Source organism: Apiospora kogelbergensis, assembly GCF_038363985.1.
Source record: "Apiospora kogelbergensis strain CBS 113332 chromosome Unknown utg000012l_segment0_segment0, whole genome shotgun sequence".
NCBI classification, from domain to species: Eukaryota; Fungi; Ascomycota; class Sordariomycetes; order Amphisphaeriales; family Apiosporaceae; genus Apiospora; species Apiospora kogelbergensis.
In genome coordinates this window covers 542,394-568,185 of record NW_027117429.1, presented here as the reverse complement: position 1 = coordinate 568,185, position 25,792 = coordinate 542,394, and the positions used below count along the sequence as shown (strand labels likewise).

Genomic DNA, 25,792 nt, shown 5'->3' with positions numbered 1-25,792 from the left:
TGCTTTTTGCGACATACCTTGCACTTACTTGACTGACTACAAACACATTTGCCTATTCGTACTTCATCGTACGATCAATTATTTGCTCCTTATCTATACAACCCGCAGGCAGATGACAGCTCTCGTCCGTGGCACACCGACCGTCAAAAACCTTCCAGCTGCCGTAACAGTCGCTGGACTATTTGACAAGTGAATTCCTCAATCCCCAATAATCAATGCCTTTGCGGTATGATATGACGACGACGACGGTCTCTATGTTTCCCGGATAACGACCCGTGAACGACTATGTTTCCACTACACACAGCCACTCCCACTGCTGTGGGAGTGAAGCGTCCATTCTCCGCCATGGCCGCGGAGGAGACGAATTCGAAATACTATGGTCTGTACGCAGACCGCGATACAGCCGAGCGACCTCATAAATTCCCAGCCAGCCGGCCGCACTCGTCTTTAGCCACGCCCCCTAGGTTCTATCCAAGCAGAGTAGAGACGCAGGAGCTGGCTCCCAGCTCGCAACACCCTTCAGCCAATGGTTCAAGATCTTCGAGCCTGTCACCGCCATCGCGACCTCCCTACGAGAACACCACTTTGCGATTCGAGCCCAATGCCTCGGTGGTTTTGGTGGGAATGCGCGGCTCCGGAAAGTCCACACTGGCAATCATTGCATCCACAGCCATGAAGAGACGAATAATAGACACCGAGAAGTCGTTTCAGGAGGTCGCGGGCCTGTCAACCCACGCTTTCAAGAAGACATACGGCGCGGCGGAGTGCCAAAGACGTCAATATGGAGTACTGCAGAACATCTTGGTCAACCATGGCCGAGATTGCATCATAGTCTCATCCTGGATGGAACGCTGCGTGCAGAGCATATTGGAGGACTTCGCCGTCTCTCATCCAGTCGTCCATGTGATGAGGGAGTCAAAATCCATCGCCTCCTATCTGAAAGTCACGGGCGAGAGCAAATTCAATGAATTGCTCATCTATGCAACCACAACGTTCCGCGCCTGTTGCAATCTTGAATTTTCAACATCTCCGAAGTACCTCCCAGAAAGGGAGATTTGAGCGTGGTCGAGTCCACTGCCGTCGCTAAAGAATCGGGAAAAAAGTCGCCCATACCTTACATGACCCGGAAACGAGCAGAAAGGCACTTTCTGAAATATCTATCTATTTTCATGCCGGAGGGTTCCATACCATATGTGGAGTCGGCCTTTTCTTTGGCCTCGATACCAACTGAAAAGCGCCAATTCACATACGCAATGTCCGTCCCGCTATCGAAACTTATCCTAGAACAGTTAGATATCGAGGATATTGAGACTGGAGTCGATGCCATTGAGATAGTCGTGGATGATGCTCTCGTGCAGTCCGGCCAAGAATCCCGACTAACTCCGGAGCGCGCAAGCCAGATCAGTAGAGTCATTGGGCACATTCGGCGAAATGCAGTGATTCCCATCATCATAAACGTCGTCTGGCCTTCCGAAGGCTCCGTCACTGAAGCCCAAAGATTGGTATATATGGAACATATACAGCATGCCTTGCGATTAGCTCCAGAGTACATTGCTATCGATCTCAGGCTTGATGACCGCTGGTTCCATGGCATTATGGCGTCGAAGAGAATCACCAAGGTGATTGGTACGGTCAACATCAGGTCGAACCCACCAGCGTGGACAGACCCGGTTTGGACTTCATACTACAGAAAAGCCCGGAGTCTGAACTGCGACATTGTGCGTCTCTTGCGGCCAGCAACGCAAGTTGAAGATAACTTTGAGATCAATTCGCTTCGGTCCGCCCTCCGAGATCTGGGCCCATCCGAGCTGCCTCTCATTGCGTTCAACACGGGGCCCAAAGGCAGGAACTCGCAATGCTTCAACCGCATTTTTACATCAGTTATTCCTGAGCCACTCCTGCATCAAAACCAGGACGAGGAATCCGGCTCCTCATACATACCACCTGCACTTACAGCGCTCCAAGCGACATCTGTTCTTCACTCATCCTTCATCATAGACGTGATGAAACTGTGCGTTTTTGGTGCAAACGTGAGATACAGTTTGTCGCCAGCTATGCATACAATTGCGCTCAAAGCTTGCCGGGTCCCCCACACCTATGCGCCTTATTCGACGGACTCCCTAGGCAACATACGGGACTTCATTCACGATCCTCACTTCGCTGGGGCCTCCATCGGTTTGCCGTTCAAGGTGGTCATCAGCCTGACGCATTCATTGAGCAGTCACGCCAAAGCCATAGGGGCTGTCAACACTCTGATTCCAGTGCGCCAGCTCAATCCGGACGGTACCATTCCCGACAATGCGCTATTCTTCCACTGCAGGAATCGCGCAGGCCCAGTATTAGCATTGTTTGGTGAGAACACCGACTGGATCGGCGTCCGGGCGTGCATCCGACGAGGTCTCTCACCTGCAAACGCCGTGCGGCCTACTTCATCCGGCCTTGTTATTGGAGCCGGCGGTATGGCACGAGCAGCTGTTTACGCTATGCTACAGCTTGGTGTGCGGAACATTGCTATATACAACCGTACGATTGAAAACGCGACGAAGCTTGTCTCCCATTTCTCGAGACTTCTCGCTCGCCACGATATCCCTCTTCTGGGCGCTGGCTCTGATTTCGAAACCAAGTTCCACGTTCTCCGCTCGACGGAGGATGCTTGGCCCACCGAGTTCAGGCCACCAACCATGATTGTGTCTTGTATCCCGACTCACAGCGTGGGCGATTGCCCATCACCAAACTTCACGCTTCCCGAGTCTTGGCTGCAGAGTCCGACCGGGGGCGTGGTGCTGGAGTATGCGTACAAGTACCTCAACACGCCCCTGCTCACGCAGATCCGCGCCGAGTCGTATCGCGGCTGGGTGGCGATGGACGGCCTCGACATCCTGCCCAAGCAGGGATTCGCGCAGTTCGAGCTCTTCACGGGGCGGCGGGCCCCCAGGAGGCTGATGCGGGCGGAAGTGTTCAGGTCGTACCCGGACGAACAGGGGAGGTAAACCAGCCGCAGCTGCAGCCGCGATTGGAGGATATAACGGAACAAGAACCGTGATTTTACGGCTATCGACACGAATTGTAACGAAGCATATGTGGATAACCTAATCTAGCCGAGCCATTGGACCATTTACTGAGATCTCCGAGTCACGCCACTTTATGTTATCAATTACCCAAGAACCCGGTATCTGGCTCTCTTGGGGGGCCGCTACGTAGCAAACAATGAACTGTCATACCATCTAGAAGCTCGTCATGCAACGCCACGTTGGCGGTCAGGAACTGAAGTAGCTAGGTTTCATAGATGCACGCAAGCACCATAACCACTCATCCAAGCAAAGAGTTTTTAAGCACGACACACAATCTAGTACTACATTCGAGCATGATGAAGGATCCGAGTTGTTGGTAGGAACTCTAGAGAAGGGGTTCCGCTAGTTGGGCCGACCCGCTACCGCTTCTTGCCTGCCCCAGAAGCTCCAGACCGCGCTAGTGCCTGCGATCCAGAGAGTTATCGGTACATATCGCTAGTACTAGTCTCACAGCAACCCATGCTTGTAGAAGCACTTTACATTCCATATCACCCACTCAACCACCCGCCTTTCTGATCCTCTTTTCACGCCCGTGAACTTGCTTCTTGTGGCGGACCACATTATCCTTCCGTACGAATTCCTTGCAGCACTGCCTCCTACCGCCAGATAAGAGGTTCGTTCCGCCCACTTCTTATAGCGCTTCCAGACGTGCCGTCTCTTGTCCTAAAGAGGAGTGCAACTAGGAAATTGCTAAAGATGAAATAGACATCTTCTGCGCCGTCGTACATGCTGGCTACAGAAGAATTGGTGTACAGTATTATTAGTTCATAACGGCATTGGCCAACTTTTTTGCCCAGAGACTTGACCTATCATACCCTACCAATTCCGGTGTGAATGGAATTATCTAAAACGGGAAGGGACTACGCAGCCAAGCGCAACTACACAGTGATGACGGAATCATGATCAATATACCTACCTACATGATTGCACTCTACGTAATCCCCGTCTACCTTTTTCGGTCCAAATTCCGACATGATTGCCATAAAAAGCATGAATAGATGGACGATTCTTGCTTTAGTTACCCGTTTCATGTATTGACTTAAGCGCCGAAACCTCATCCAAATTGTTACCTAATCGGGGGTTTTCCATATTACCTAGCCTGTTGGTTGTATGGTAGTGCCGTGTGTCTTGATATACTATCTGTCATCAGCCAATGCACCCCCATAGAGACCATTATCATCATCACCAGACTGTTCCCCATGTCTTCGCGGTCCTTTCGCCAACTTTTGCCAAAAGAGAAGAGATGCGAAGCTCCTATTGAGTCCGCTAAGCCAGTCAAGAAGCGGAAGTTAGTTGCACTCGCCTGTGCGAGATGCCGCTCACATAAGACGAAATGTGATGGTCACCGTCCATTATGCGGCACGTGTCGGGCTCGTAATATCGAATGCGAGTATGACGATAACCCGAACACGACATCAGCTGCCAATCTCAGGCGGCAGTATCATTCTTTGGCAAAGCAGCACCAGAAGTTTCACGAGTTATTTACGATGCTGTGCAGTCGGCCTGAGGAGGAAGCCTTTGTTATTCTGCGACATCTCCGGTCAAGCGGCAATCTTCAGTCGACCCTAGAGTATATGGAAGAGGGGTATTTATTGGCCAACACACGTGTCGTTGGGCCTGATGCCAACAAAATCCCCTTATGGTGAGTTGACAATTTTGTAGACTTGGTTCCACGCAAGAGGATCATCCTAGTTGTAGGTAAGGGCTAATTGTGGAAGAGGTCGGACACTGTTGAAATCGAAGTCGGAGGCGGGAGCAGAGACAAGCCTGAGCAGATCGCCCCCGAGGATGCCAGGATTCGAATCGAGAGCTTGGGAATGAATGACGTGGCCCGAGCTCATAAAGCTCGTAGTTTCTGCAGTACAGAGACATGCTGCATTACAGACAGGTTGTATATAGGCTTGGTGGAGATGGGGGCCACCAAATTTAAACCTACATTCTCTATGATTAATCCCTTCAAAAAGTAGGCGAGGTGTGGCCTTATTGCATTTGTTTCTAAAGTTAAGGATTCTCAAATAATGCAGTTGTAATCATAAGGGAGCTAATCCATAGGCTACTTCTGGCTTTCTCTTATTTCTATGGGGATGTCCTACAAAGAGGACCACGCGTTAAGCTCCAGGCACTGGATCCTTCCAAACCTTAGAACAGATAAGTGTTTCCTCAAAATGGCTCCGCAACTTAGATATTCTTTGAATGCACCAGAAGATACACCGAGCCTGCGAAGTACAATACATTTAAATTTGGTCCTGCTAGAATCAACTGAAGACGAGCCACAGCAACCATTCATGTTGCTGGCCCTTGTCACTCTTCTGCCTTTGGTACTCTGCTGGGCTGCCGCAGTGGCGATAAGAAAGATAAGGCACAGTCACGCTACAAAACACAGGGATGAACCAACAGTCATTGGCCCATAGATTAGATTATTCTGGCGAGTCGCGACCAGCCAGTGCCCTGATGCTAGTCAGATGGGACCCCTTAAGCTAGATTGGATGTCTAATTCTTTTTACCCGCCAGCTTCATAGCCAACAACCTACGTCTGGAACCAATCATGAATCTTGTCGACAAGACCCATCGAGAAACTGGAAAAGTACAAATAAACAATACACGCCATCGACTTGATGGGCTTTCCAGACCTTACAACACATTTCTCCGTTTAGCACCGTTGGAAAAGTACTGCACCATGGCAGACCCACTGAGCATAGCGGCTAGTGTCCTCGCCGTCGGTGGTTTTGCTCTCAAGTCCAGCATGGCGCTCTACGGAATCATTCGTGGCTTGCATAGCCAGGACAGGGATGCCCGAGCACTCAAAGCAGAAATTGGCGATTTGACTGGGGTTTTGAGCTCACTCCTGGACACTATCAGTGCCAATCCAAGTCTTGATTTCGAATATCTCAAGCAGCCACTTCAGCGCTGCGGCAACGCGTGCGAAGAGTATGGCAAGATTGTCGTTCGGTGCACGAAACATTCGAGTGCCATGTCGCGTTCGAGCGTGCGGGATTGGGTAACGCAGAAATATCTCCAGGGGGACATCAACGACTTCAGGGCCATGCTAGCCGCGCACAAGTCGACTATCAATATTGCACTAGCAAATGCAAACCTGTAAATAACTTTCTATCTCTTTTTATGCGGGTTTGGCACCCTCTGCTTACGTTGCAATCCTTACAGACGTCTCGCCGCCATATCGCCTGAGGCCCTTGAGGATTACAAGGACATGATCTCCGACACCACAAGCGATCTGACAGCTCATCTAGAAGATCTGCAGGGGAAAATTGACCGCCTGAAGGCCGGGGATTCTACAGCTGTCGACGATGTTGCAGTGGAGTGGCAGGCGCTGCTGGACGAGAAGGCGAGCACTCAACAGGGTATCGACATGTGTACTCAATTGTCTGCTCAGATCGTGCGAGCTGCGTCGGCATCAACAGAGCATACTCAGTTTTCAGGACGTCCATCAGCACATAAACACATCAAAACTGGTCTGAACGAAGCTGGAAAATCTATTCAGTCTCTCGTAGCTCGTCTACAGACTCACGAAGCTCTAATCGGTAGTCAGTTAGAGGCGATGTCTCTGAAAGAGGCGCTCACTGAACCCGTCGCCGCACAACTGGCACGACTCCAGCAAACAAAGGACAGCGTTAGCCAATGCATAAAAATCGTGTCCGAAGCTGGCGAAATAGCCAACGAGCGAAGCAACGTCTTTGAAGACCTCACTTTGGCAGACAATAGCTACGCGTTTTCAGTCTCAACAGTCAACGACCTTGTTACAGCCAGGCGGCTCACTCTCGAGGGACGCTCACGACACTTTGGCGGACAAGTCACAGATGAAACCGTGCAAAAGTCTGTGGAGGCTCTTACGAAACTAGATGCTGAGCATATGAGGTCTTTGAAAGACGCGCAGTCTCATCAGCAGACCCCCTCAACTGTTAATTCACCTACTCCGGAGAATCGCAATAGCACCAAACAATTCTTTGATCGATTTGGACCTGGAGTAACGCTTGTAGCCAAGAATGTGGGCAAATGAAGTACCGCGACTTTTGAGAATAGTGCAATAGGCTTACGAGCTGAATGCTACGGTGTATTCATATACATGCATGTTCATATGTACCTGTATACAGTTTGTGTTTCTATCTGTTGACGCATGGCTCGAATATCACTGTGCATGGCCAAAATATCGGCTAACAGGAACCATCGCCACGATGATGCCGTGGCGGTCAATTGAAGGGTGTCTCGGACGAGCAACATGACATTCACCCATCTTCCGCCAAAGGCAAATATTCCATCCATTTAGCAGACTTTCATCTCGTACAGTACCCCCTAGCCTACTTGATCTTTTGGTCAGTTACTTCGCTCGTCCAACCCCAATGGACGAGGACGTGTCAGCACTAGGAGGGGGACTCGACGTGAGTTTTACGCCCGGCCCATAGCGTTCCCGATACTCTGAACTTCGATGTTTCTCTACCACTTCCTCGTGTACGACTGGTGTGCTCGTCCGAGAAGGAGTGGTATTCCCAGCGGCGAGGCTGTATAGCCGAGTTATGTCTGTCGATATATGTTGAAGTGAGACATCGCTAAGATGCCCTCCCACCTGCTTGGGCCGAAAACCAAATCCGCGGTTCTTGCCATGTAACGTATTACCGTCGGTGGAGACCATGTATTGGATCGCATCATCTCCCGTGGCATAGTTCTCGATGTTGCTGATGTTTTCTTTGAGGGCATCATCCATCATACAGCAGTGGTCTATGCAATGGCGGACGGTTGTCCACTCTTCACGTAGGCGAGTATAGTCCCTGGCTGCTTGACTTGGATCTCCTGCCGTGCTGGACTTGGCCATACATTCATCGACTGCGCTCAGCATGTTCTTCTCCAGCATTTTAGCCGTCATCCGAAGTGTGTTCTTGCATTGCTGCAAGCTGTCGCTAGTAATCTTCCCTGAGGAGGATATTTGGTTCGCTGGCGGCTCGAGCTGAATTCGATCAATATGATCAGATAACTGCGAACAGACCGCAAGGCATTGTTGCGTGCTTAGCCGCTCCTTCTTCATCAATTGCACATCGGTTGCATCCAAGTCCGACTCAGTCACCGTCTGGGAAGCGATCGTGTCCAGTTTACCGTCGATGGAATGCAGATGGTCTTGGAGATCGTCAGTTGTAGCTTTAATAAGATTCCGATAGCCTTCAAGTTTCTCAATCGTGACAGTCGTTTTGCGACTATTAGCAGTGGAGGTGGTTAGAGCTTGTCGATGGATTTGGAGTTGATGAGCTTACAGGTTCGCGATGTTGAGTGAGATGCTGATGGTGGATTTGTAGCCGCCCAGCATCTGCCTGAATTCGTCGATATCATCTCCCATGTACCGTAGCTTCATCCAATCTCTAAAGCTTGTCCGATCGCTGCCGGATCGCGATGAGCAGCTCTTCAGCTCAGTTTCAAATTCCCTGCATGCGCTGTCGCACTGCCGCAGTGGAATGGCGAGGAAGGAAATATCTATGTCTGTGGCAGTTGTATCCGTCAATAGGCGTAGAACATCGCTTAGGGCATCAAGCTCCTCGATAAGCTCGCGGACGCGCTTCGGATGATGTTGGTAACTTCTGATTGTCGTAGAAAGTGCAATGCTGGACTTTAGTGCAAAAGTCGCCAGTGCCAGCAGCCCGGAGGCTAGTCCTATCGCTTCCGCCATTTAATCAGACAGAGGTCGACGTTCTTGGGTAAAGCTTAGCGTCATCAGCGTCGAGGTTTGAAACCTTTGAGTTGGGTAATTTAGCGATTTGTCGCCTGGGCGCAAATCATGAGTAGTCGAATAAACACTTGCACCGGATAGGAATCGGCCGCCCCAGATGCGGGGTCGGGGTAGTGTCTCCTTTCCCCCCTAACACAATGGGCGATACAACGAACCTATTTACGTAAAGCTCTGGCTATGGATGCCTATGCAGTACCTGCTGTGCATACAAACCCTTGCTACGCAGTCCTGTGCCGTAGCGCAACCTATCCGTAGAAAGGGTTTTCTGCATCACTACAGCACCTTCTGCCGCTGACCAGGTGGCTAATGTAGTTGAGGTCTGCGTTATGTGCGGGGAGAATGCGGGTGTGACGAGTGGCACTTGAGGGTAAGCCCGCCACGATGCGTTCAGATCACCAGTGCTCTTGGTTGAGCTGCTACCGCCAGCATCCGTCACTATCCAATCGCTTATGCCAAGACAAAATCCATAGGCTCTCGTACCAGGGGCGCTTCCTGTGCATTTTCTACTTTAGCAGAAACACAAAATCACCTCGAACGGTTCGCATCTAGAATATTATTTCAGGAAGTTAAGGATTGTGGGGAAGAACTAGAAGCTGGGTATACCTTCAGAGGCTACCGGATAAGTGTCCGCCGATGCGTGCCGCGTGGTTGGAAGGCTTATGTGTTGCAGCGACAGCGCAGGACTGGTTTGCGGGTACATCTGGAGCCGCGCCGCCGTGGTCGCGGATGAGAATGCTGATTGGGTCTTCGATACTCCCGAGGAAAGAAATTCATCAAAGTTTGGGCATGAACAGAAGCACGGAAGATTGCGCTTCAATAACCAGCACGGTATCTATTGGTAGCCAGCGTTCATTGGCATGTAGTGGTCACGTCGTGTAGTGTACTCATACGAGAGCCACAACTCAATCAGCGAGAGCAGACAAATCCTATTCCTCATAAGCTTTACTGAATATAGCTTAAGATTTAGTAAAGTACTCTATCATGGTGTTCTTGACACACGCTTCAGTAAGCACCTTGAGGCGCTGCTGCGACATGCCTGCGTGGTTCTCAAGAATGGCCTCGACTGGCTCCTCGACTGGCTCCTCGACTGGCTCCTGGTCTAACTGGTGGAGCGAGTCCCCTATCAAGTCGCGGACCGCATCCTCGACCTCGCAGCGGATATCGGGCAACTGCTTTCTGATCTCCTCGTAGTCTTCTTCTAGTGCGTAGGTGCGACCCTCGAGGGACTCCTGTTGGCTGGTGGTGGTGGCGATTTGTGCTTCGACTTCGCCCTGGCTCTCTCGAAGCCTTCTCAACTCGCTCTGAAGCTCAGCGTGGCTCTTCTGCAGCCCGTCCAGGTTGTTAGTGAGTTGTTCTGTTTTCTCGACCTGGGTCTCGAGTAGGCGAAGCAACGGGCGGAGAAGCGGTGAATGCGATAACAGGTCGACGGCCTCAGCAAAGGCCTCGGTAGCCTCGCAGGCGGCTTCTCCTTTCTCGGCTGCACCACAGCCCCTCCTCTTCGAAGGACGATACGCGTCGACGTCTTCGCTGCTATCCCGGCCCTGTCGCTTGCCCGTGCGTTGGTTTCCATTTCCATCCCAATATCCCGGCGGCGGGTTGCGGTACCCTGGCGGCGAACCGGCAGGAATGGTAGACTCGCCCGAGTCGGTCTCGGCCTGGGAGGGCACGGGAGAACCATCATCGCGACCCCGCGACAGCCGGTCGGGCACCTCTCCTAGCGCGTCTTGGGGCGCAGCGGGGGGGCCTGAGTGTGGACAGGAACATATACATGGCCTCCAGCACCAACGTAGAGACTTTGAACATCGTAGAGCTCTGCTAGTGACTGCAACCCTTGCTGTGTCGACGCGGCCTTACAGAAGTAGAGGAGCCTGTCTTTCTTGGCTGCCGCCGTGGGCAAGAGTATGGTAAAGCGGAGCGCTTCGGCCAGTGATCTGAGCTGTTCTAACTTGTTGTCCTCCCCGAGCCACCCCATTTCAAAGCCATGGCTTTTGGGCCCAATCAAGTCGAGCGGTGCCTTTAGCAGGATGGCGAGCCGATATACCATACTATTACCGGATGTCGACCACTCGATGCCTATGAGACTCAGACTATCGATGTACTCCGGACGGATGTGCAGATGAAAGGTCTTTTTGTTCTTCTCGTCTTTGAGCGCGACGTTTCGCAGCTGCATTCGGAAGGAGGCTTGTTTGAAGGGCACGTGGTAGCGAACCTGTAACGACAAGGCTATGGGTAGCGATGATGATAATGGGTCGGTGTCTGCTGCTCCAGGCGTCCGAAGCACTTGAGCTGACGTCTTCTCAACAAGGTCGGGGGTGTCGTCTTCGTGGTTGCGTGCCGCCGACGCCGGGAGCGCTGCGGTGGACGCCGCCATTCGAGCACGATGCAGGACGGTGCGGTTGGTCTGGGAAATTCTAGTCAAAGTATAGTCAGTATAGCAGCGTCAGTGACGTCCTCACCCAGGCAAGATGGATCCAAGGTATGGAAATAGAGTGAAGTAATGTAATGGTGATAGTCCAGAGCACACACTTGAGTATTCGCGTTCGGGCAGTGTCACTTGCAGTCGCCAACCAGCGCCAGCGCCAGTGCTAGCGCCAGCGTCCAAAGACACCAACAGCCGACAACCGACTGACAAAAGCAGGAGGTCGACACGTCGCCCGATCGGGGCCCCAGGTCTTCCACAGAGCGTACTCAAAGGATAGAGGTCCGGTGGCGAGAATAGCCCCGAGTGCAAAGAACCCGGTGGTGCTATGAGACTTGGACGTCGCAACCGAAAAACTAATGAATACCTAGGATGAAAGGATGGCGCGGGTAACGAATTGGATTCAATTGAATATATGGACGACATATGCAGAATCAGGCATCAGGCAATAGAAATTCAGGTGACTGAGCCGAAGGCCACTGCAATGACTGCAATGGGGCTGGGGGGATGGAATTGCGTGTGAAAGTGGGTAGGACATGATAACGGATGTGAAAGAAAAGAGAAGTAATGGAGGAAACGAGATGCAAGGAGCTGACAGATAATGAGTGGGTGGGCCAGAGCGCTGTGCCACGCCCCACCTTTCGCAGGATTCGCCTGGCGCGTCGTTCACCCACTAGATGTAATTCTTCCACACCTAGCGCTAGCGTGTATGGCTGCTGGCGCGGGCTAGCCGAGCGAGGAATGATTGGTAACTAACAACTCGAGGTGAAGCAACAACCATAATCAGCAATGATGCATCGATCACACAGGACCCAGTTCCTTCATCATCCGAGTTGTACCGTCTGTTGTGTCGATGTACCGATCCGCCTCGTGCGCGTGCCCACTGCAGTGCTGAGCGCGTACTGAGGAGGTCACGTCCGCGTGAATGCAAATCGCAGCTCCAGGCCACATCCGCTCGACGAGGAACCGAAGAGTCTGCCAATGCCGCTCGAGACGAGTCACCAAGGGTGAACCTATTCCCCACCGCGTCGACCACCACAGCGCCACAACAGACAGTTACCAGATATCGGACCGGCAATACAGCAAACAACCCCAGGGTGGCACCAACCTGGTTTACTGCACACTCCTGTCCTACATCTGCCCAAATTCATGAAGATATCCACCTCGCCTCGTGTGCCCCCTTTCGCTCAACTACTTGTCTGCAATGTCGATGCGCTCGCCGGTCTAGGATGGCTCGCAAGCTGGACGTTCATCGGTGAGAATTCCGTATGCTGCTGGAAGCGAGAGCAGACGAAGCATCCAAGGGCAAACAGTTCCACCTCGACGGTAGACAAGGATAGCTTGGAAGTGGGAAACCCGGGATTTCTCGCGCCCATAGAGAACGATCGCCTGACTCGTCGCACGCGCTCTGCCGACACGCTACACAAGGTTTTCAAGACATGGGCCTCGATAGTCGCAGCGCCGAGAAAGGTTGGCTAGATCCTCGTTGATCGCCTCGCCCCATTCGATAGCACCATGCATCACCAGCCCTTCTATCGCTGCCCACGAACTACGCGACTTCGTTCACGACAACCCGGCGCTGCCTTTATCTGGATGCTTGTGTGCAGAATAAATAAGCATCGATGGTGGGCTGGCCACCCTGCCAGCTCAACGCTGGCGACTTGTGCAAATTCGAGGCTTAAGATGGAAGTTGCGCTCTAAAGCGTCAGGTCAGTACGCAGCCCGCACGTCTATGAACAGGCCGAGACGTCCCGATCCCTTCGTCTCAAACCCTCCGACTTCCTATACGCCGAATCGGCTCCTTCGACCCTCCAACCTGAGCAGGTGAACCTGCGCGACGTGAGAGAGGATTATCCTTGGCTCAAAACCGGTTATTTGTGCCGTCATGCCGAGGACATCCTGGATTGTACAGTTGGGCACTTGATAAGAGGATACCAGGGCATGGGTCGCCCTTGCTTCCTCATTGGCAGTGATGAAACCTGGCGCCCTTGACCTCACATCCTGACAGGCTCCGTAGCCCTAAAGAACAGGTAGAAGTCCAAGCAATGGCCAAAGACGAGTCGGTGTTGCACCTGCCTGGAGAGGGTGTGTCTCAGCCGGGGCTGCCGAGCTGAGTTGTTCAGGGGAGGTACAGGACGGGGAGCTGCGACTCGTTGGCTTGGTGGCCCTAGAGTCAGGAGAACATACGAACTTCGGCTGTTTTCTGGGACCAAGGGGCAAACGGTCCTCATGGCCCGGTTGGCAAGTGATCCCCTTACGAGCGTCGTAACGAACGACAGGGGATGTAACTGATATAGCCCCAAGACGTACCTCTCCCTACAGTCAGGAAGCCATGCTTCCGACCTTGGCTGGCGCAGCAGGCCTGCGGACGACTGCAATGCTTCCCCTGGTTGCTTTTCCTACACCGTTCGCTCCTCGCTTTGAACATCAGACACTTTCGCATGACACTGCGTCAGTATCTTGCTGAGTCTCTGCGAGGCAATGACCAGGCTTCGGCTAGAGCCAATGCTGTTAGACAGATTGCCGCCTTGCTCAACAGCTGTGTACCACTACGTCAACGGCTATGTTTTCTATCTTGAGCTAGATGCTAGTCTACGACTAGTAGCCTAGCTTGGCACGTTGGTCTTTCTGAGCAGAGACGAGGTGGATTGTCTACCTCTAGACGCCTACCGGTGCGTGCGCGGCTATGAATCTGCCTCGCTGACTCTCGCTGGAGTACATACGGCCGGACATGCTTTCTCCGATCGGAGACCCAGCAAAGCTGAGCCTCTCAGCGGGGCCTAGACAGGAGATAACACAGCTTATTGCTTGGGCGATAGCGAGCCCATAGGGAGATCGTACTACTTCGCTATTGCTGACTTGAACTTGACAGAGCGCCGCATGGTGGCCCAGCAAATCTTTGCGTTCGCGAGATTAGTCTGTTTTGCAAGCAGCTTCGTTATTGGATGCCGGCGTCTGCTGAGATGGGAACTAGGCTCCGATAATCCAATGAGGAGCGCCAGGGAGCCTAGTGGTGTACAAGGGGTAAAAGGGGCAAAAAAGCAAAGTATGTCAGTCGTCGGTGAGGCCGGGATAGGGAAGTCACGAGACGAAGTCAATCGCAGTCATAGGGGTGCCGCGGGGAGGTACGGTCCGGATGGGCCATCAAAGCATGAAAGGATGGCGAGCTCGTTCAACCTGCAGGAAAAGTAGCTGTATACTCCAATCCTAAATCTCGCTGTCATTCTTGCTTGACTGTTATCCTCGTCATTCCCGCTGCTGTAATGGGTTCAGTGGACATGAATTTCCTGCGGTCTCGACTGTCAAACCATGCCCAAGCCATCTCATCGACGTGCGAGTATCCCTTTTCCCCGCCCCTTCTTCACTCCTAGTCCGTTCCGCTTTACCTGTCTCTATCCCCTCCATAGCTCCGACAGCCCAGGCGCAAACGGAACGTTGCACATCGCCATGAACGGAGGTTATTGCTATCGATCCCTTGTGTTTCGTTAGCTCCATATTGGAGGACTGACGTTGAGAGGAGACAATGGAACTTCCTACCATGGGCTGATCACATCCATAGGGACAGGGCCCGTAAAATATGGTGCCGTTTGCGCAGAGGTGTCTAGAAATTCCAATGGCAACATCTCTGGGTAAGTTAGGACGCGAGACAAATCTGTCAAACGTTGCGAAGGCAAACCAAGCCACTGCTCAGTTGGTACATGGGGCCGAAGGACGGTGTCAGTCGGCTGCTGTGTGCAAAAGGATTCTTCAGTCACGGAGCCCATCCTGCTGTTCAGACTGTATGCCGAGTTCCCTCTGCACGGTAGCTGGAAACCGTGGCTTAATGAACGACTCAAGTTTGGCTAGTCGACGCTCAAGCTCTTTGTTTTTCCTTTGGAGTCCTCGCATCTGCGTCTGTATATTCTTGTCTTCGTAAACGCAATCGTCTCGGCCTTTACATGATCCACACTTCGGTCGATTACCATCACACTGACGGGGTAAGTAACTTTAGCATATGGAGAAAGTGGCTCGTCTATTGTACTTTCTTTGTGCGGCAGGGATTGCAGGCAACTGCGATCAAGTTCCTATTTTGTTTCTGTGTACCGGGCTCTTTTGGTGCAATGAAGTCTCTTAGTCTGGACTCGATAGGTCTAAAGGCGCCCGCCGACATTCTGGATGTAATGCTCGCTGAACAAAGGTTAGGTTCTTGATCACCGGCCCAAGGGCTGAACGGGCTGGCCGATAGGGCGATGGGGAGGCATATACGAAAACAGACTGGACGGAGCAAGCAAGGTTGGGACATATGGCCGCCTGAGCCCAATTGTAATGTCCAGAGTGGCATTTATTCGAGTGACGGATCGTTACAGCCAACCCTGTCCGCCACCGACTGAGGGGTGGCATGAAGCAAACAATGATGCATACTCGTCGGCACAGTACAAAGAGTTCCACTCTACGCCCACATGAGTCGTAATCGGCTTCGGACAGCTGGGTACGATCCAAAGGAGTAAGACCCGCCAAATGACACACTGCTACACCTGGTGGACGAAGGCGAGGTACAACGAGCCGAGCAATTTGGGCACGCACCTGGAATCACAGTTGCACTGTTGCAAGTGGGCAAAGTTGCTGTACTCATCGCTCATCATGACTTAAGCGTGCTTCCTGGCACCGCGCCGACAACATGATGGATTGAAAAGCAAATAAATCTTCGTGATCTGTGCCGAGAGCCATCCTGTTAGCGTGCAATGGGGGCGCATTGTTTGCTTGAACGCAAACAACTTGTGGCTGCCGCATTTGAACAATTTGACAGGCAGGCAACATGAGGCTACGCCCCCAGCGTACTGAAGCCATACTCACCGCAATCGGCATGGAAGTAATAGCTGGTACGAGAAAAGAGGGCTAATGACGTTGGACGCCTGGTGCTGGGTGCGGCGCGATCCTCCACGGTTGTGAAAACCGTAGACTGTTCCGCCGATGCCACGGGCGGACTGAAGCATCCGCTCATGCGCCAATCTACTGGAATCCTGAACCCATCTGCTCTAATGCGTGACGCCCCTTGCCGGCCAATCCGCACGCTGCAGGAATCGCTCTAAGCCCGAGGAGTGATACGTTGTCGTCATCTGATTCTGGGGGGGCAGCGGGATTATTCGTTGCTCGAACCATGTAACCACTTCCCCGATGATGGGCCACTGTGCATAAAGTAGATCGCCAATACCAGACTGCACGCTGAGCAAGCCCATTGGCGACGTCGCCTTTCCACCCATGTTTAGTAACTCTGTTAACTTTGGTTTTTAGGCTCCAGGTAATCAGCGGGGACGTGGAAAGTGCCGATAGCCCCAAAAGGGAAGTTAGCTACCCCGCGATGGAGTCGTCTCGCAGGGGACGGTCCAACAGCACAGCACTATGCACTTCTACGTAGAGCCAGTGTTTAGAAGTGGAGCAGCACTCACAATCCTATGCTCTCAGCGTCAGTATCCGGCTTGTCCATTGCTCTCGATTTCAGCGTACCTCTGCAACAGGAGGGACCGGACGCTGCGCGCCCGCCAAAAGAACCTTGAGGAACTCAGCGGGTGGCAAGCGCAAAACGGCTGTTGGTGGACTGAAGTTAATAGGAGCAAAAACTGATCTAGGACGATGCCGACGAGCCAATGGGTGTTCAGCCTCTGCCCGCCAAGCAGTCGAGCTGTTTAGGTCGTAGCTGCTTTGGGCTTCGTGCCAGTGCGCGAGACCGCCTTTTGATTGTCTGTCACCCAATAGACATTGGATTTTGCTAATGATGCGCCTGGATGACATGTTGGCTTTTTTCCTGCTTTCGTGTTTACCCATAATCAAGTTGATTGACTGCCCCTGTCAGAGGGCCGGCACACTCGCAATCGTCCGGAACGGTTCATCTGAGCTAATGACCTTGGTGGAGGCCAGACTTGGGAACGAAAACTGTCTCTGTAGTCTCTTAGTCGCTTGGTTGACTCACATAGTACCCGAACGAACAGCGCTCGTAGCTTGGACATATAACTGCTACGTCTTCTACCATAATACTCTACTATACGTCATCGGGGGATATCAGACAATGTTATCTTTTACAACAAGAAAAACGGAGCGGAAGCGTCGAGAACGTCCTCTAGCTTCTCTGTTATACCCATATCAACGCACAGAAACCTCTCCAGGGCCTTGGCTTCACAGTGAAAGATCCCTGCCCGTTTGTACACCTGGCTGCCGCCCTTGAGACCTTGGGGAATGAGAACCAACCCACAGAGATGGCCCATCTCACTCATAACTGGTAGAATTTCCACCTGGGACTCTTGATCCCTGACTGGCCTGTCCATCTCCACGTGAATCTCGACCGGGGCGTCGTTGACTTCTTCGTCGAGCTTGAAGGTAACGATAAATGCCTGTCGGCCTCGCGCTGATGAGAATTGGTGCTGTATTTCTTGGCGCGCGATAAGTCGGCCACGAATGGTGAGATGGGTTGGGATTGGCGATCTAGCATCCTCGTTGGAAACATTATCGTCGCCATCAAGTGTGATGAAAGTCTGGAGGAAACCGTAGAAGCAGTAAACAAACCGTGTCTCGCCTGGGCAACAAGCCCATGACCAAGAAGGGAAGTAACTCTGGAGGTCGCTGGCGATAACTTCATCTTCTGGAGTGTAAGTGTCACTCTCCCGGGACCAAAGAAGCTGTTGCGCCAGGCATGGCTTCCATAGGCCGGTAAGGTAGTCATTTGCGGAAAGGCCGTAACTTCGCGCCAGGACTTTAGATATCCCCTTCAAAGCAAACAACCGGTCAGCGGCGTGGGTAAGCCTGGTTGGTGAATAGCACCGAACGATGCTACACCATATTCTGTGAAGCCGATGCAAGTTGGGCGGCTCAGGTGACTGTGAACTGTTACCAAGCCGCCATTGTGGGTTTGAGGCTTGGACAGGTCCCCCTTCCGTGGATGGGATGCCGCTCTTCAGCTCTGTCTTTACGCGAAGGGGTGCGTCATCTAGTACTTCAGGATGAAGAGGGTCATCTGTTCCAAGTGGAAACGCTTCAGAGGCATGTAAACAGCCACACTCCCAGAAGACTTGATCGGCAAAATGAACGGTCCGCTTCGACAACATCCGCTCCTGGTATGTCCAGCCTCTGCCGTACAGAGGAGCCCTGTCGACAGCTTTTCTTACATCATCCGGTCTATAGCATATCCAGCTCTCGCTAGACGTGTCTGCTTCGACCGTTGACTGTGTTAAGACGCATGGTGCAACGCGGAGGGGAATTCTTTCAAATATGAGACCAGTTTCTCTTTGTGCTTCGACACCAGCGAGATTGAGTGCTCCGTTGCTGTATATTTGGTCCATTTGAGAGGCTTGCTCAACCCAGTCTTCCTCGTTGTCCTGTACGATGCAAAGAGAATCTATCCAAATATAGCGGACCCCAAGTTGATAAGCAATCGATACAGCGTCTTTGTATATCTGCGGCCAGTCATTATCCGGTATTGATATGTAGAATTGTTCCGTATTTTCGACTCTGAGACTGGTTCTTTTGGTTTCTGCAGTCCATCTGTAACTCAAAGTGATGTATCTCGGATAGGGGGTATCGGTCCCGACGTCGACAAGATGGGCGCCGTAATTAGCATTCTCCCCAATGTCTACTATTCTGAAAGCAACGTCCCTTACGACATCTGCCGCTGTACACCTTCATCGCAAGAGGTGTGCTCGGTGATGCAAGTATGAAGCCATTGGCGTATCTGACGAGTAGCGAGGGGGTTGGCATTGATGTGTTCCCGACTTTGGACCGCAACAAGGGTCAAAGGATTCGCGTATGGATTACTGAGAGTCCACACAGGCTGATCTACCTGGGTATTATCGGCTTGGACCCGTTTGAGGTGGATATCCTTAACGAGGCCGCTCGGGATGAATTGCATTTGTAAAATCCAGCAATCTGCGTCAGGAAGCATTTTGAGCTGAAAATAAAGCTCGGCCATGGCCTCTTCTTGGTGTTCAAAGCCAGCTATTGCTCTCTCCGGAAAGATAGCCTCTAGGATTAGATAACATAGGTGGCATCCCTCTTGGGTACTATAGTAGAGTTCCAAGGCCGTCAAGACCTCTACCAGCGTTATCCCGTCTAGGTCTGGGGTAGTCATAAACGCCACGAGCCATGGCCAGGGGCGATCGGGAGGGAAGTGCGATCGGCAAGAGTGACAGAGGTTGTTCAGCTGCGGAAACTCCGGGCCAGGTTCCGGAAATTGATGTTGATAATCTTGCATGTTGCGTTTCTGTTCGATATCCGTCTTCGAGGTAGTCGGAGGGTCTTGGGTTGAAAACCGCCGCGTTCATTTCCTTATCCAGTCCCCGCACTTTACATAAAGACTTCGGTGATAGAGATACCTCCGACCGCGCTTAACTATAAGCGGCGATTGCCGCCGAGGGTCGGCGCCAGCTGGTCGAATCGGGGCCCGGAGCAATCGTTGAAGGAGGGGCAGAAGACGAGGATGGTTCGTGCGTCCTGGCAGACCAGAGAAAGGAGGGGCAGCCGAGGGGAGTCGGCGGGGTATAGCTTCTATCCCCTTCGGGCTACCACGCTAAACCGAAAGAGGCACAAAGGAGCTGGATGGTCCGTGCGTCCATGGCAGACGTGCCCAAAAGAGCCTTTCGTTCCTCAAGGCACTATCTCGACTACCACAACATCAAGAGTCAAAGCCCATGGACTCGGCTGTATTGGAAGACACGACTCGCGACCTTCCACCCCGAATCGCGACTCTCTCTAGCTCCGCCCAGACCGGGGCAGAGCCAGTTCTGCACGTCCCATATCTGCACGTGACCATTTGTCAGCACCAAGCCTTTGCAGAACCTTGGACTGCCGGGGCCTAGCTGTCAACTTAGAAAATGGCACACTATGAGGTGGTGCGACTTCTCTGGGGGAATGGTTTATTATATATCATCTTACGTCTAACTATCTGTGGATTATTATAGGGACCAGCTGTGTTAGTCCAGTCCTGTATGTGCATGCATTTCATGTGCTTACGAGTGAATTCCGTTGTAGTTGTGGAGGTTTCGCTCACAGGCAATGGCTCGCAAGCCGCTGTACTGGAGGTCCGGTGGAAGTATCTCGACCAAGGCGCCGCACCCCTCTGTTGCTGCTCGGTCGGGTATTGGCCCACTTGCTCAATGAAGGTGTCTCTTTTCCCAAGCAAGTATGTCTTCCAGCCCGTCCCACCATTCGACGCTCAATTCCCCGAACTCAAGTTCCATTTCACGATGCTTATCCCATTATGCCTGCAGGTATGCTGCATGGCTAGACTCATCTGCCCACGGACTTTTTGATTTCTTTGAGGAGTGAGGCTTATAGTCCTTCTGCTGTGATTGTAAGACACGAGCTTTCGATTCTTCCATGACCCTTTTCCTCCAAATCTTCGATAGCTTCTTCCAATGCTTCTCCCTCAGGCGCGGCAGGTAGTATACATCGCCAACGCAGTAGGCCAGGATTTCGGGACTCAACGGGCGTTTGTTGAAGACAGCGTAGGAGCCTCCGAGCTTCGGGCAGAACAGAGCTTTTCCGGCGTCTTTTGATTTGGCCCATTCCTTCTTCTCTACCGAGGAAAGAACAATCTCCAAGCACTTTGCCAACCCGTGGAGGTGGTTGCGCGAAGGGCCGTCTGGCCGAGTGGCATCCTCTTTGAGCTGGATATCCTCGACATTTCGGAGCGCCACGCCAAACTGGTGAAACAGGGCATCCGAGTCGTTCCGGACGTCGAAAAAGACCTTCTTGTAGTCATTGGATTGGAGGATTTGCTTGATATTGAAACCACGCAACCCTTTCGTCTTAAAGGCGGCCGACTTGAGGGTGAAAATATCGAGCACGAAGGCCTGACGTGCGAAAGGGGAGTAGAGAATGAGAAGCGAGATCAACCCGTGTCGAGACAGCCGAGTACCCTCAAGATCCACATACAAGTCACTGCCTGGTGCCTGGGCCCAGAGACGATCGGCCACTTCAGACACGCTGGCGGGCGTATCGATGAAGAACGTCTGAACCGCTATACCTGGCCTTCCCGGCACGCTTATTGGCGATAATGTTGGAGAGACATCCAGGGGCTTGGCCTTGCCCAGACCCAACTGCGAGCTCTGCAGGGCGGTAGCGGCGGCCACAGGTGCCCTTGCGGTTGCTCTTACGGTTGCTGCTCTTGCGAGCTCAGCGGCCGCTTTGGTGCTAACTCTGCAATGGAGCACAGTGTGCTCTTGGATAGTCATACTCCAGATTCGCAGCGCAGAGCTGCGCGCGCCCAAACGACATGTTTTGGGCATAATCATCGGGTCTAATGCGATGGTGCAAGCATCCCGTAAGTGTCTGTTTGAATCATCAACGATGGTTTTCCGTTTCGAATTGAAGGAATGCTGGTCGTGCAGATTACCGTCCATCCCCCCATTGGTTTATGTACACTGGACCTTTTCTTTGTTGATTGCTTCATGTAAAGGTGTGCCGGCGTCTCTCGAGTAACTTGTCTTCAATAAAGCCCGTACACCAGATGCACTAACCACTCTGCTTTCGCTATATGAGACATGAGAGAAACATGCCTAACTACGTGGACAACGGCACAATCCCGTCTGCGCGTCTGGGAGCCTGTTGGTGAGTTGTTCGCACCCTGCAGTTACGCTAGTAGGAAACCTTTGAATCCCTTCCTCTGCAAAAACGACTGACTTGATGGTCGATTTGTTTCCATTCTGTAGGTGGCCGTATTTGCCACATACCACCAAGGCACGCATTTCACCCCATTAACAATTATACACCTGTATCCGTCAACAGTCCTCATGCCTACCGCCTCTCGTATCTTCTCCATTGAGTACTTTGCATCTTATCTGATTACTGCTTCATTTTGAAGACTCACCTTGGTCAATTCTAGTTCGAGCCGTCCGATGGTCCCTGTTCGGAAGGGGGCGGAATTCAGCCAGATTGTTGGCAGTGTCGTTGGATAATCCCGCTCCCGACTCTCGTCTGGTAACATCAATCATGCTGCAATTCCCCTGTAATGTGCTGGCTGCGGCAATCACATCATCTATTCGTGTAACGATTTACTATTGGTGTAAACAGCAAGCAAGACTGTGTTTACTTTTTGGAATAAGGAAAAAAGAATGGCGCTGCCTACAGATGACGCGCAACCCAATGCAGTTATTCTGTGTACACTGCGTACGCGGCTTGGTAGAGCACAGCAACATTCCGTGTCAACTCGGAGATTCTATTAGTCGCGCAAACCTCCTCAATTCTCCCTGGGTGAGGGTAAGGATTATGTTGAATCCCGTCTACTCTGTTGTGAATATTGCATCGAGCTAGAAACAGAAGCAGAAGGATGGACAGGGCAAAGCCACGACTATGGTAAGTATCCGCCCTTTCGGACTCAATAGGATGAGCGAGAGTGAATACGATTTTTCATTTGAGGACAAGATGTGCTTGGTCCGCATGGGCTTCGCCCCAGGAGATCAAGAAAGCTGCTGCCAGAGCTTGACAGAAAGCCTGTCGCAATATACAAATCCTCACCACTGATATCGGGTTGCCATGGCGCCCCATAATTTTAACACAATTTTTGTCAGTCGCGCTGACGTTCATAATTAATGGGCCACAACGCCTTGGTATGATCCATAGGAGCTCGCTGCAGGCAGAAACCCCTGATTGTACCTCAGATACTACTCATCGAATATGCCGCTGCCGGCAGACTATCATTAGAGCTACCTTACCATCGAATGGGGCGCCCACTGTCCGGTGCTCTCTCACCCGCCTGTGGGGTATTTCCATTGACTTGTACCCACCATCAAACCTAGAAGCTCTCGCAAAAGTGGTAAGCGGTCAGGTTAAAGTTTACAATCAGAGTATGGCAGGTGAACAACACAGAGCGGGTGTCATTCCTGTAGAGGCATAGAGAAGTTTAAGGGTAGTTATCCAACTTGAAATGTCCAAGGTGTTTTTAACCCTTCCAGTCTAGCGAAGTATCTAAATAGATAGCAGTTGAGTTAGACCAAGTTTTAATGAAAGTAAGTGAGTGCATAATGAAGAACATAAATTTCTATAGGAAACAATTACCACTCGAACTGATTGTACTTCGTGTTTTCCGTGGAATGGAACTCTGGCAAGTTAAGGTTAGTCGATGCTAAGACAAAAACAGCCCTGGCTATCTGGCGGGCCGTTCCGCTACGGACTAGCCCGCTACCGACAGAGAAACCTAAGCCTACGCCTCGTCTCTTCGTTCTCACCTTTTCTGCCTCAAACAGATATGCATATACGCCAGACTAACAAATGTCAAATCATTGTACAATACTTATTGCTACATTGAATAATGGGCAAATAAATCTTGTATCTCTTAGTCCGAGATTGAGACGCAGGTTTACTTCATGTTATCCTGGCTCCACAAGCGAGCTCCCGAAGTGTCTCCATGACACCTTCAACCAAAGCGGGAACGGCCCCGATTATATGGCGGGCCGTTCTGCACCTATTGCACATGTCTCATAGTGTAGACATCGCCCAGGGTTTAGTATTCTTACGGTCTGACACACGAAGAAGCCCACCTCCTCTTCCTTTATTAAATAATGCAAACAAATCAACTCAACGAGTGTCGAATTCTTTTTTTTTTGCCAATCTATCTTTTTCATACTTGTGAACAACTTGCAGTCATTCAAAATGACTAAGAAAATCCCTAATCTCGCAACTGAGATGCGAACTTTCTTCATGTTCCCTCGGCTTCATGAGCGTGTCTCCGATGCCGTTTCCAAAAAAAATCGGCCCGATCGTATTCAACAAGAAAGGACGCGACAAAGACGCCATCAAGACGTACTCCACACATGTGATGGGCCGATTTGAATGCAAGAATGAGAGTTGTAACACGAAAGGCTGGAGCAGCAAGATGGTCGCTATTGTGATCCGGAGGTTCACGGAGCAGAAATACGATGCCGTTGTCTACAATCAGCGCTGCAAGTCTTGCAACACGCTTGGCATCTTCCGCCTCGACGAAAGCTCATACACTGAATGACTTTCTTACCGTCTAATAAAGTGGGCCGGGTTGCCGCAAGAAGAGATGCCTTTCGAGGAGAAAACTGGCCCCCCACACGAACGTGACTTTTGTGAGGGCTGCAAGAATGGCTACTGTCAACAAAGCTCCTAGCAGAGGGGACACTGGGTGGATGATGCTTACTGATTCATTTGTTGGCTTGGGTGTTCGAAAAGCTCCAAACCCTCAAGCACACCTACTGGGCTCGCGATACGTTCAAGTGGCGGAAGATGAAACATCCACTCCTGAGTCGTAAGGCCATTCGAAAAGCCGTTGGGCCCGATGGCCATCAGACCCTCTCAGCTCTGGACGATCACCGGTTCGACCAATGTGTGGAGCTTAAGAAGGGCATGTTGGTGGTGTTGCTCACCAATCTCAGCCTGCGTCTTGGGCTCTGTAACGGCAGCCAGGGCATCGTCTGCGGTTTTGTGCCGTACAAGAAAGACAAACTGCCCGCCGTTCACGGCGAACACGCCCATATAAAGGAAAGCGAGATCAAGTCCTACATCGAAGGTCCCGGTGTTGAATCCAAAGTATGGCTCGTTGTTCAGTTCCACAATGGTATCAGGCGTGTCATCCACACAGAATGCTCCGTCAACGAGCTGGGAGACGAAAAGCCGTATTCGCTGCTGTCGCGGACGCAGATTCCCCTAGCGCCTGCGTGGGCCATGACCATTCATAAAAGCCAGGGCCTAACCCTGAACCGCGTCATCGTCAACCTATCAAAGGCGTTCGAGGTTGGTCAGGTCTACGTGGCGCTGTCCCGAGCCACCGGGCTCGAGGGGCTGAAGATCGAGGGGGGCGTCGCAGGGCTGGAGGCGGGGATAGGAGGGGATAGGAGGGTGCAGCGGTTCCTGAGGGAAAATTTTGGCCCCTTGAATGGTTGACTGAGTTGGTTGTTTCTGCTATGAAGACGTTATTGCCCATGACTACTATCCTGCATACCGGGAGGCGGTGGGGCAGTGGATGGGTGCTGAAGTGAGTAATGAGGTCAAGAATTCAGTCAGATATGGCATACTAAACAGCGTAAAGTATAATGTCTTTCCTCCAGAAACGACACATCACAGGAGAAAACGGCTTGTGCAAATAGACAGCCAAACGGGATCAAGGACGACCTCCAGACGAAAGTCAACTCGCCGAGATCATACGTTGCTGTCAGGGTACTGCGCTCGGAGACGAGAAGCGGATCTACGCGAGGATCCAAGTTCTTCTTCCTCCCGGCGCCATATTCGAGGTTGGTGTCTGGATGGATCACAATCGGTTTAACGATTAGATTTTTGACATGAAATAGCTGGAAGCATCCGACAGCTTTGTCGGCCCTGACACACTGACGCTTGGAGAGAGCGTGTTCGTCGACAGTGAAGCGATGAATGAGGAGCCCTCGAAGAGGGTAGAGGATATTACCGAGTGGCGACACGAATGATCAAATCGGCAAGGAGTTGGTGTGAAGCTGGACAGGTGACCCCGAGAACTTTTACTTCATCTCATTCACTGCTCACTTGATCCCTTTGCGCTATATATCTAGTATAGACCGTCGTACTCGACTCTCACTTTTAGGAGAGTCAGAGTCTACTTACATGTGCACGAATTCA

General features: G+C 51.8%; 8 protein-coding genes across 8 annotated transcripts; 4 read left to right on the top strand and 4 right to left on the bottom strand.

The window, feature by feature from the left end:
- Positions 1–345: 345 nt before the first annotated feature.
- PG998_014604 (uncharacterized protein) lies at positions 346–1,059 on the top strand (the record flags this gene model as incomplete). Its single annotated transcript, XM_066881420.1, has 1 exon — positions 346–1,059. The coding sequence occupies one exon, from the start codon at positions 346–348 to the stop codon at positions 1,057–1,059; it is 714 nt and encodes a 237-aa protein (XP_066723551.1).
- Positions 1,060–1,253: 194 nt separating this feature from the next.
- On the top strand, positions 1,254–2,990 carry PG998_014603 (uncharacterized protein; the record flags this gene model as incomplete). Its single annotated transcript, XM_066881419.1, has 1 exon — positions 1,254–2,990. The coding sequence occupies one exon, from the start codon at positions 1,254–1,256 to the stop codon at positions 2,988–2,990; it is 1,737 nt and encodes a 578-aa protein (XP_066723550.1).
- A 2,758-nt stretch (positions 2,991–5,748) lies between these two features.
- Positions 5,749–7,086, top strand: PG998_014602 (uncharacterized protein; the record flags this gene model as incomplete). The annotated part of the gene is made up of 2 exons (XM_066881418.1): positions 5,749–6,167; positions 6,234–7,086. The coding sequence occupies 2 exons, from the start codon at positions 5,749–5,751 to the stop codon at positions 7,084–7,086; spliced, it is 1,272 nt and encodes a 423-aa protein (XP_066723549.1).
- Positions 7,087–7,404: 318 nt separating this feature from the next.
- On the bottom strand, positions 7,405–8,739 carry PG998_014601 (uncharacterized protein; the record flags this gene model as incomplete). The annotated part of the gene is made up of 2 exons (XM_066881417.1): positions 7,405–8,272; positions 8,330–8,739. 2 exons carry the CDS (start codon positions 8,737–8,739, stop codon positions 7,405–7,407), a joined length of 1,278 nt encoding a protein of 425 aa, XP_066723548.1.
- A 1,016-nt stretch (positions 8,740–9,755) lies between these two features.
- On the bottom strand, positions 9,756–11,170 carry PG998_014600 (uncharacterized protein; the record flags this gene model as incomplete). Its single annotated transcript, XM_066881416.1, has 2 exons — positions 9,756–10,543; positions 10,594–11,170. The coding sequence occupies 2 exons, from the start codon at positions 11,168–11,170 to the stop codon at positions 9,756–9,758; spliced, it is 1,365 nt and encodes a 454-aa protein (XP_066723547.1).
- A 6,101-nt stretch (positions 11,171–17,271) lies between these two features.
- PG998_014599 (uncharacterized protein) lies at positions 17,272–18,943 on the bottom strand (the record flags this gene model as incomplete). Its single annotated transcript, XM_066881415.1, has 2 exons — positions 17,272–18,821; positions 18,847–18,943. The coding sequence occupies 2 exons, from the start codon at positions 18,941–18,943 to the stop codon at positions 17,272–17,274; spliced, it is 1,647 nt and encodes a 548-aa protein (XP_066723546.1).
- Positions 18,944–20,439: 1,496 nt separating this feature from the next.
- PG998_014598 (ribonuclease H-like domain-containing protein) lies at positions 20,440–21,417 on the bottom strand (the record flags this gene model as incomplete). The annotated part of the gene is made up of 1 exon (XM_066881414.1): positions 20,440–21,417. One exon carries the CDS (start codon positions 21,415–21,417, stop codon positions 20,440–20,442), a length of 978 nt encoding a protein of 325 aa, XP_066723545.1.
- A 3,013-nt stretch (positions 21,418–24,430) lies between these two features.
- On the top strand, positions 24,431–25,087 carry PG998_014597 (uncharacterized protein; the record flags this gene model as incomplete). The annotated part of the gene is made up of 1 exon (XM_066881413.1): positions 24,431–25,087. The coding sequence occupies one exon, from the start codon at positions 24,431–24,433 to the stop codon at positions 25,085–25,087; it is 657 nt and encodes a 218-aa protein (XP_066723544.1).
- Between the last annotated feature and the right edge of the window lie 705 nt (positions 25,088–25,792).